This window comes from Thamnophis elegans, chromosome 4 (assembly GCF_009769535.1).
Source record: "Thamnophis elegans isolate rThaEle1 chromosome 4, rThaEle1.pri, whole genome shotgun sequence".
NCBI lineage: Eukaryota > Metazoa > Chordata > Lepidosauria > Squamata > Colubridae > Thamnophis > Thamnophis elegans.
In genome coordinates, this window is record NC_045544.1 from 123995728 (window position 1) to 124006667 (window position 10940).

At 39.9% G+C, this 10940-nt stretch overlaps 2 protein-coding genes across 3 annotated transcripts in view; one reads left to right on the plus strand and one right to left on the minus strand.

Annotated features, from left to right (window-relative positions):
* Positions 1-2872, plus strand: part of LRWD1 (leucine rich repeats and WD repeat domain containing 1) — a 36796-nt gene extending 33924 nt beyond the window's left edge. For both annotated transcript variants that reach the window (XM_032215131.1, XM_032215132.1), the window contains one exon: positions 1814-2872. In XM_032215131.1, the coding sequence (XP_032071022.1) occupies positions 1814-1954 (141 nt within the window). In that variant the 3' untranslated portion in view covers positions 1955-2872. The remainder of the gene's footprint in view (positions 1-1813) is intronic.
* A 108-nt stretch (positions 2873-2980) lies between these two features.
* LOC116507166 (DNA-directed RNA polymerase II subunit RPB11-a) lies at positions 2981-8728 on the minus strand. Its single transcript, XM_032215134.1, has 4 exons — positions 8605-8728; positions 5622-5711; positions 4772-4946; positions 2981-3187 (listed from the first exon to the last, which is right to left on the minus strand). Exons 1-4 carry the CDS (start codon positions 8655-8657, stop codon positions 3152-3154), a joined length of 354 nt encoding a protein of 117 aa, XP_032071025.1. The 5' UTR covers positions 8658-8728; the 3' UTR covers positions 2981-3151.
* Between the last annotated feature and the right edge of the window lie 2212 nt (positions 8729-10940).

The following is a 10940-nucleotide window of genomic DNA, read 5'->3' on the forward strand; positions in this document are numbered from 1 at the left end:
ATAAGAAACAAGTGTTTTCAATTCATTTATTCTATTTTGAGGTCACCAAATGCCAAAATGTTCTGGGCAGCTTATAATTTTTTTTGTTTATTAATTTACAAATTAAGTTTATAAACTTAAAAATTTAAAAGCACACAGGTAAGCCTCAACTAATGACAGCAATTGGGATCTAAATTTCCATTGCTATGCAATGCAGTCGTAACGCATGATGGCATTCGTTAACAATTCATGCAGTCCTGACTTCCATCATTAACTGAATCCCATGGTTGTTAAAGGCCAGGTTTTTACAACCAAGTTTGTTTGCAAGCAGGCTGGCTGGCAGGTAAGTGGCTGCTGGAGGGTGGAAAGGGGTATGAGGAAGGCACATTGAGGCTCAGGGAGGGTGTAAGGTGTGTATGCAAATGGTTAGTATAGTACAAGAGCAGAAGGGTTAAGGGAGAGTGCATGGGTGGGGGAGATTTACCCCAGTGACTTGTGACCTTCTTTGCTGGCTTCCTGATTGACTTTCTGGGGAAGCTTCTAAATGGAGATCATGATCCCAAGGCACTGCAATCGGTCATGAGACCTGATTGTCAAGCACACAGATTATAATCATGTGTGCATAGGGATGCTGGGTGGCTGGAATTCCGAGGACCAGTTGTAATCCCTATTCGTTTCGCATCATAACTTCAAATGGTTGCCAAATTATCATTTCACATGTTACACACACTTCGCATTAATTGAAATTTGGGTTACATCAAACACAACCTGGCATCGATTTACAATTTGCACTAAAATAATATTGCATTATTTAAACTTGTACTAATCGTGATTTACCTATCTCAGTAGTGGGCTTTATCTTCTTAGCCACCATTCCTACCATTCAGGCTTCATCAGCTGCTTGCCCTGCCATCCCAAATCGGCATCATTTATCTACAATACAGTGTGCTATACTTTATTTAGTTCAAAGAATGATGACCCTCTAAACATAAAAAACCCTCCTCCTCCCCCTCTGAAAGAAAATTAAAATTCATTTCCTATACATCCTTTTCCTATGAATTAGGTACAGAAGAGGCAGAACCTGAGGTGGAGTCAAGAGCGGACTTATGCCCAAAAAATGTCCACATTATGTCCAAAAAAACCTACACCCCCCCCTCCAAATTCTTTTGCCTCTTAGTGCTGACCATCAGTTGAGTAGATTCCTGTACAAAGGCATGAGCAATAAATCTTCTTAACTGGAACTTAACATATGGTCCTGATTCCCGAGGTGGCGCAGTGGTTAAATGCAGCACTGCAGGCTACTTCAGCTGACTGCAGTTCTGCAGTCCGGCTGTTCAAATCTCACCGGCTCAGGGTTGACTCAGCCTTCCATCCTTCCGAGGTGGGTGAAATGAGGACCCAGATTGTTGTTGGGGGCAATATGTTGACTCTGTAAACCGCTTAGAGAGGGCTGAAAGCCCTATGAAGCGGTATATAAGTCTAACTGCTATTGCTATTGCTATTCTTTGCGCCTGACAGACATGGATATGAGAAGATCTTGGCACAGGGACACGTTTCAGCTTAAATCAAGAAAAACTGTCAATCTTATTAGCTTTAAGATGTATGGACTTGAACTCCCTGAATTCCCCAGCCAACATGCTGAGATTGACAAACCTTTATGTGCCCATATATATAACTTTGTCAGGATTAATACAGAGAAGAGTCTTAGCTTTTGACAAACATCCATTGCAATTTTAAAGAAAATAGCTGATTTCCTAAACATTTTATAGCACAATAAAATAATTTTGTGAATCTCGTGACTTTCCGGATAAATTCACTCTCTTTTCCCACATAGATTCTAAAGTGGCCGGAATTGAAGGCAAATGGTGAGTTGCTGACAGATGTCTTGGTGAACAACGTGGTCACAGATCCCACTTTTACATATCTAGTCGCACTGACAGATGTCAACATTGCCGCAATATGGAAGAAAGTCTAGCTGGGTTGGCAACCCAGGAGGAGCAATCCCATTTTTTCAACCACATTTCAGTAGTGCAGTATTTGTGACTGTTCTGAGAATAATCAGGGTGGGTTGGGGATAGGGATGGGAGTTGGTGGGATGAAATTCATATATATAGATATATATATATATCTCAATGCAAGAAAATCAACCAAAGGTATTGGCTGGAACTACATGAAGTTGTTGCCAATGCCGACATCTTTTAACTGTGACTTTGCTTTATTTGTGTCTTAAGTGTATTTGTTTTATAGGACAGTATTTAATAAAACTTGATACAACATAATTGAAGCACTTTTTACAAAGTATGTTAAATATATTTACTTAGGCCCCCATTCTTGAAAGGTCTTGGAAAAAGCTACCTATCCAAGTTTGCATTGTGCGGGCAGGACTGTTGAACTCACTGAAAAGAAATACTTTTCATTGTAAAGCAGTGTGGACTTGTACGTACAGTACAAGGATAATTTCATTCAGGCAATTGCATAAAGGAAGATTCCCCTTAGAGGAAACTGCAAAAAGGGGGAAGCATGAGAACCTCCTTGAGTAAAACTATTACTTCATAAGGTGCGGATATAAGTAAAATTTAATTTTATAATTCATCATCGTCTGACTGTTGGTGTAATTAACTTTGTCTACTTGGCCTGCTCTTAGGGAACAATAGCAGTTCTGCAATGCATTCCCTGCTCCTTTCTGATATATACAATTGCCTCTGGGGATACCCTCAGGCACAGAAAATATGTGCTTGGAAAATATATTGTACATAGACATACAGTTTGCCTGCATAATTTAAAAAGAGCAGTATCTTAACAGTAACGCAGAGAAGAATTATAGGCACATCTTGAGAAAGAGTAAAAACAACTATGCATCTGAAAGAAAATCAAGAGGTATTTCTAACTGAAATGGAAAGCACACAGTATATTGTCAGTTTTAAATTAGGAGACAATTTCAACAACTATTTTACCATGTTTTTTTGCTGAAGGTATAATCACTTGGAAAACAGAGCAAAACTTAAGAAGTATAATTTATTAGCCATCACATAAGCTGAACTTTCATGTAAATGACCTATATTGAAATTTCTTAGAGGTTATAAAGTAGCAAAGTAATCATAAATACATTTCTTGTAGACTACTACATTGAAAAATGAATTTTATTTACAAATATATTTGATAAACATAACTACTACTCAATTCCTTCTTGTTTGTCTTTGATGGCAACCTAAGAGAAAAATAAGCACATGGTAACTGAAAAATAAAAATAAATAAATAAAAATCTTGAGAATTTCATTTAAGGTCTGATTATAAAAGTAAGGGAAGTTCCCTTGTTGGAGGAAGGAGCTGCCATTATTCCAAGTCTATCCGAACTTCAAAATGCATGAGCTAAACCTGACCAGACAAAATGTATTTATTTATTTATAGCCCACCTTTATTCTTCTTTACAAATAACTGAAGCCATTTAATTATCCACCATCATTAATGGCAGATTGGTGAAATTATCAAAGAAACTGCAACATTTTCTTATATTTGTGATTTTTCTTATCCTTCTCAGAAAACAAAGCCATCTGAAAAGTCAACACAGCTGTTTAAAATGCCATATCTCTTTTTCTGTACCTAATTATTCATGGCAAGCCCCATTATTACCAGAAACATAATTTGATGGAAATGTCACAAAGGACATTCTTGGTTAGGGTAACGAGGATATAAAGCTCCCTGCCATAGAAGACCCACACATTGATTTCTGATGATGTTTGACATCTATGTGACTTTATTGCCCAGAACTCGCATATTAGAGGTGGGAATAGATGATGGATCTTGGGAGCCTCTTCAGATCAAATGATATTAACAGGCAATTTTTTTGATGTCTTATTCTCTAACAACTATATACTTTAATATCTTATGGGTGACAGTTACAAGATTCTGTCTCCCCAGAAGGCTTAACATGCCTCAATTTCAAGTTTCGGCCCCAAAGTTCATCTTGCTATAAGGGTAGATGCATAATTAAAAAACCCCAATGAAGCTTACCGTATTTTTCGGTATAAGATGCACTGGAGTATAAGGCGCACCAAGGTTTTGAAGAGGCAAATTTTTAAAAAACGTAGGTAGAGGGATAGAGAGGGAGAGAAAGAGAGAAATACAGTAGGGAGGGAGGGAGAGAGAGAGTAGGTAGGTAGCTAGATAAAAGGATAGAGAGAGAGAAATAGGGAGAGAGGGAGTGTAGGTAGGTAGAGAGATAGAAATACAGTAGATAGGTAAGGAGAGAGTAGTTAGGTAGGTGGATAAGGTAGATAAAGGGATAGAGAGAAATAGAGAGAGAAATATAGTAGGTAGGTAGGGAGAGAGTGTGTAGGTAGGTAGAGGAATAGAGAGAGAGAAATAGAGAGAAAAATACAGTAGATAGGTAGGTGTTTCTGCTGGCACAGCACTTGATCAATGTAATTCTCATCAATCAGTTAAAGAGATTTCCAAAAGGAAAAAATGCCCCATCTTTTGCTCATTTCTGCCCTCCCCAGCCCCCAGGAGCTCTCTGAAAGCTTCCATAAGGCTCTGCACAGCCATTTTGGTAAAGGGGCGGGGCTTCGGGAGGCAAAAAATGCTGTATTTGATGTATAAGATGCACCCAGATTTTCAGCCTCTTTTGAGGAAAAAGGGTGCGTCTTATACTCCGAAAAATATGGTAAATATTTAACAGAGCTGAAATATCTCACCTAATTCACAGTCATAGCTTTAGGTTTCATCATTTCTGCCTTTGGCAAGCAGCCCTCAGCCCCCCAAAATTATGTGATGTTAGGATCTGCTGACTTACCCGGAATCTCTCCTCAAGGAGAGAAAGCTCACTGATGAGATCTGTGATTGCATTGGTAAAAGCTTCTTGGGGGCTGTAATCGGGGGTTGTCTGAACACGAATGATTATTTTATGTTCAAGCGGATGGGGGACTTTGTATCCTGCAAATAACACTTGAGGATCTTTCAGCAATTGCCTGGGGAAAAAAACAGACAAAATTTCATTGTTAAAACGATAACTGATGCTGGATGACTAAGGGCCAGTCAATCTCACAGTTCTTTTTCCAACACAGCTTTGGAACTATGCAATAAGAATGCAAAGAGAATATGTTTCTTGTTGCTCATTTTTAACACCTAGAAAAGAAAGTTTCTGCTTGGGTAATTATGACTATTCTTCTCTCTTTTCTACACACTGTATATTTACACGGAGCGCTGACTGTTGTAGCCAAAATAACTCCATCCATCGATTAGAAAAAGAATGCACTAGTATTGAAAGATCCCAATAACGTACAAGGTTCTACAAAATTTCAATGGAAAAAAAATCCATTAGAGAAGGGAAACAAAACCAATCAATAAGCTTATATTGAGTGTGATGATTAAACATGAAAAGTTTTAGCATATTGTGGAACAGAATTCTGGAAAGGAAATTAAGCTAAATATATATGGCCATCACTGTGTTATAGATTTAAATTACACCAGCTCTCCACATGGTCTGTATATACTCTGGGGTTTTACAAGTAAGATAAGATTTGGTAGGGATACTGAAAGGCTCACTATTTTTTCTGCGTTCCTTGGCAGTTGACCAATTGAATTGCATTCTTAAATCAACTCATCAACTCTATTTTGTAAGAACAAAAACCATTGCTACTCACGACTTGATTATATTCCCAAGAGTGTGATCTTCTTTGTTGATTGTAAATAGACAAGCATTTGGCACTTTTGTGTCTTTATTTATTGTAATCCTTCAATGAGACAGACCAGGAAAAAAAAGAAAAAAAGGGGTCATATTAACACCAGCTTGTGCAGTCTTCTCTTACAAATAATCATGCAATAATGTTACAACTGTTTTATGTAAACCTAGATTATATTAAGTTCAGCCAAATTGTTCATACTTTAAGTACATAAAGCTACCTTGACACGAAGTTGAAGTTGCTTTACAAAGCCATTTCAGAGTGGAAGCAGCATTTAGAGCCTGTCAAAAATCTTTTATTCATTAGATAAATATCTGTTTTTCAATCTGCCATTTTTTAAGGCAGGCTCCATGCATTCCTTCTTCCAATTCTCTCTGCAACCTTGCTTGTGTGATAGACTGGACTAAGAAAGAGGAACTGGCTCCCAGTAAACTTCCATGGATCTGTGGGGATTAGAATCCAGGTCTCCTCCAATCACTATATCATAATGACACTTTTAAAAATAAAAATAGAGAAAATAATAGACACAGTGTTTTGATGCAAAGATGTAAGTTTGTCTATATTTCTATCCAAATTTCCTACTTAAAAACATTCTAATTAACTAAAAGCTATGATTTTTAGTGCATAGGAAATTGCCTTTAGAGGAAATCAATCTACATGGTTATTTGGGGACAAACAAAATCCAGCAAGTCTTAAAACCTGGTAAAAATCAATCAGCATATACCAAGTCATAATACGCAAATTATAAACCAAAAACACACACAACAGATACCTTTACAAAATTTGAATAGTCCTGCTAAATATATAACAAAAAGAGGAAATTGAAAAAATATGCAAAATATACATTCACAAATCATCAAGAAACTGAGGGCCACACAACTCTTAAGTTAGGTTTTGTTGCACTGTATTTTCTTTTACATTTTATCATAACCTTGTAGTAGAGAATGGAATGCAGAGGTTTTCTGCCTTAGCAACCAAATTTCTGTAACTTTCTAACTGCAAGATAAGAATTTTCTCAGGCGGAGGTAACAAAGGGATATTCAGCTTTATGTACTATTTCAACTGACTGCAACTGTTATTATTTTACAACACTCAAAGAGTGTGACATCTTTTCCCATACTAACTTTTATTTTTTCCTACTTTTAAAACAATGCTCATTCAAATGACCATGCTTAATATTATGGGATGTTTAGCAATGTCCATCTTTCTGATGCAATTGGATAGGATGATTTTTTTCCCATCCAACCAACTATTCTTTTGTATTTCTTTCTGCTGTATTAAGGTATTCCAAGGATTTGCCCCAGGTTCCTCTTGGTCTCTTCTTATTTCAGAGACAACCCCCACCCCTTTGTCAGAGTACTCTAATAAATTGTATTAAATGATCTTTGGACTCAGTCTCTTATTGAAGAAGAGTGTGCTGAGATAGAATCTAGAACCCATTTGACCATCAAAACTAATGGATGAAATAAACATGATGAAATAAATATGGAAAATATTTACACATACAAATCTCCATTTGTAGGCACCAGAATACAGAACAACAGAGTTGGAAGGGACCTTGGAGGTCATCTAGTCCAACCCCCTGCTCAGGCAGGAAATCCTATACTATGCCAGTGAGCTTTTAGTATTTGCATACATATTTTCAAAGCCCAGTATGTCTAGTCAGGTGGCAGCATATAGCTAAGCTTATCTGCTCACCCCCCCCCCAAAAATGGGGTTGGACCTAATTAGAATTTGAATGAGACATATATTTAGGGTTGCTGGTTAGTCTGGCAAGTAGCCACCACAGATCGCTATGATAAAGGAACAATATACCCAATACTACGCATCCTGACTGCAGCAAAAATGGTGTATGCACCGCAATGGAAGAGTGAAAATACCCTTCAGATGAGATAATAAGGAAGATATTAGTCTGTGCAGAAATGGATAGATTAATGTTAAAAATAAAAGACAAAGGAGATAAAATATTATGACACATGGAACAGATTCTATCAATGGTTAGAAGCATGAGGTGGAAGTTGGAATATGAAAAAAATTAGGGTAGGGGGACCTGGAAATCTATATATGCATCGTGGAATTAGAATGAATAGGAATGCTTTAAAATAATTGTACACCAGCAGCACTGTTTAAGTAGCATATATGTTATTTGTTTTCACTTTGGTTTTTATGGCAAGTGAAATGCCAGGACAATCACTGCATGTTCAATATACTTCTATGTAAATAATAAAAACATAGTTTTTTTAAAAAAAAGAATCAACAGATGAGATCCATTGAGACCTTTTTCTAAAATCTAGCATAGCACAGAATAGAATTCTTTATTGGCCAAGTGATTGGACACACAAGGAATTTGTCTTAGGTGCATATGCTCTCAGTGTCCATACAGAAAAATAAAATTGATTCATCAAGAATCATAAGGCACAGCACTTAATGATAGTCGCAGGGTACACATAAGCAATCAGGAAACAATCAGTATCAATATAAATCGTAAGGATACAAGGATACCAAGTTACAGTCCTGCAGTCATAAGTGGGAGGGGATGGGTGATAGGAACGATGAGAAGACTAACAGTGATAGCAATGAGCATTGATTTTTTCCCCCAAGATCTTGAAGAATTTAACTTAGAAATGTCAAACAAGTAAAGCCCAGGGCTTCTTTAGGCAAAAACTCGCCCTCGTATTTTTGGCTAGATTCCTACCCCTTCTAAGGGGGAAGGCAGTTGATGCGAGCTGCCTTTAAGTTCTTTAAATAAGTGAATAAAATCTTTCTTTCAGGAGTTGAAGGCACCACGAAGAGCCCACCCGCCCCATTTGCTCTCCCCATCCCTCTCTGCAAGGGTTTGAGATACAGGGGGCTAGCATAGTCCTTCCCCCACCCTCCTAACCGGGAGGGTTGACTTTGGCTGCCTCTCCGCCCACCCCACGACCCTTTCCCCTCTCCCACTGACTTTTTCTCCCCTTCGAAGAGCAAAAAGGACTCGAAGGCCGGAGGGGCATTCATTCTCCCCACTTGCTTCTCGCAGACGTTTCTTCAGCAAAGCCGCCGCTTCCGGGAGAAATATGTTTTCGGGGGTCAAATTTCTACGACTCCTTCCGGGTTCAGGTTCCTTGTGCCAATATGGTGACGGTGCATCACCCAGCGGCAAGGAGGACGAAATGCCCCGTCGCGTTTCCAGTAGCAATTTTCTCCCAAGAGGCTGCCCTTTAGCACCCCCTAGTGGGTGTTTGGGAACCTCTTTAGTGCAGAGTAGAATGGAATATAACAAGAGTTGGAAGAGACCTTGAAGTCCAACCCCTGCTTAGGCTGGAAACGCTACACCACTTCAGACAAATGGTTATCCAACATCTTCTTAAAAACTTCCAGTGTTGGATCATTCACAACTTCTGGAGGCAAGTAGTTCCACTGATAATTGTTCTGTAGGAAGTTATCACCCAGCCCTCTCCCAGAAAAATGAAATATCCTCGGAAATATTGAAAAGGCAGAATATTTCTCTGGATGTGAAAAGGAAGAAACATGTTTTAAAAGACAGAATAGCTCCCCGTAGCTTCCTGCCCATCCCCACTTTGTCAATGGGCCATTTAGAAGGCCAAGCTAGTCCACTTTACATAATAAAGAGTTCTCCCCTTCAGCTCCAGGGGATGGGATTAAGGCATGATAATATTGGCCCTCTACCCAACTCACCACATGGCATCTGAGAACTCAACCAAACCTGGATTCAAAACGCAGCTTAGAGAGTTGCCCCTGCATGGCCCCATGGGGGTCTGACAACCAATTAGAATACAAGATCAAGATCAAAGGCCAGAGGGGGGTAAAACCAGGGACTCAGCATCTCAGTCGGCCCTTCTCTTTTCTCCATCAACATTGAAGCATGTGATCACCTTTTTTGTTCAGGACTCAAGCCATGTGGTCCTGTCCACCAATAAACCATCTTTCCAAGCAGCCTCCATGTCTCTCCAGTGTCTTTTTCCCCACTTGGAGCCGAACCCAGAAGGACATTTCTTTCATCAGTTCTCACTGTCAGGAAATTTCTCCTTAGTTCTAAATTGCTTCTCTCCTTGATTAGTTTCCACCCATTGCTTCTTGTCCTACTCTCAGGTGCTTTGGAGAATAGTTTGACACCCTCTTCTTTGTGGCAGCCACTGACATATTGGAACACTGCAGTAGTGTGTTCCAGATCCCATTCCAACTGGTGCAGTTGGAACGGGCTCGGCGGCGTTCACATGGACATGCGCAGCACACACATGTGTCTTAGCGCCTCCATGAGCCTCCGTGATGCTCCAGCTGCTCCGCGGAGCGTCGCACAGGTGCTGTCCATGGAAGCACGGAAGCCTTAAAAGACAGGTAAGGAGCTCGGGTGGGCCCTCTGGAGCATCGTACCGGACTGTGCTCTGGGCAGGCTCCAGTATGCCCATACCAGGGCGTACCGCCTGCAACCCACCACTGAAACAATGCTATTATGTCTCCCCTAGTTCTTCTTTTCATTAAACTAGTTCTTGCTCATACCCAGTTCTTGCATCCGTTCTTCATATGTTTTAGCCTTCAGTCCCCTAATCATCTTTGTTGCTCTTGTCTCTTTCTAGAGTCTCAACATCTTCTAGAGTCATGGTGAAGGCACCAGGATAAAACCAGGAGACTGTGAATTTGAATCCTGCTGTAGGCACGAAGCCCGTGGATTCCCCTTGGGCCAATCCTACCCTCTCAGCCCTAGGAAGGAAGCAGTGGGAAGCTACCTTTGAAATCCTGCTAAGAGAATTTGTCTTGGCAGTGTCCTCCAAAGGAATACTCTGAAGTAAGGGAAGGAAGAGCATCCCATGCTATGGGAGGGATAACAGATTAACAAGTTGGAAGGGACCTTCTAGGTCATCTAGTCCAACACCCCATCTGCCCAAGCAGGAGACCCTACACCATTTCTGACAGATGGCAGTCCAGTCTCTTCTTGAAAGCCTCCAGTGATGAAGCTCCCACAACTTCCGAAGGCAACTTCTGTTCCATTGGTTGATTGTTCTCACTGTCAGAAAGTTCCTCCTTATTTCTAGGCTGAATCTCTCCTTGGTCAGTTTTGTCTGGTCTTCAGGTGCTTTAGAAAATAGCTTGACCCCTTCCTCTCAGTGGCAGCCCCTCAAATATTGGACAACCGCTATCATGTCTCCCCTGGTCCTTCCCTTCACTGGAATAGCCATGCCCAGTTCCTGTAACCGTTCTTCATGTTTTAGTCTCCAGCCTCCTAATCATCCTGGTTGCTTTTCTCTGCATTTTTTCTAGTCTCAACATCTTTTTTAGAGT

Coding starts and splice junctions, on each gene's coding strand:
- LOC116507166 (XM_032215134.1), bottom strand. CDS start 8,657: ATGAATGCCCCTCCGGCCTTCGAGTCCTTTTTGCTCTTCGAAGGGGAG. Junction 4,947..5,621: donor CTTGGGAATATAATCAAGTC/GTGAGTAGCAAT, acceptor TTTTTTCCCCAG/GCAATTGCTGAAAGATCCTC. Junction 3,188..4,771: donor TCCTTGAGGAGAGATTCCGG/GTAAGTCAGCAG, acceptor TTTTTCTCTTAG/GTTGCCATCAAAGACAAACA.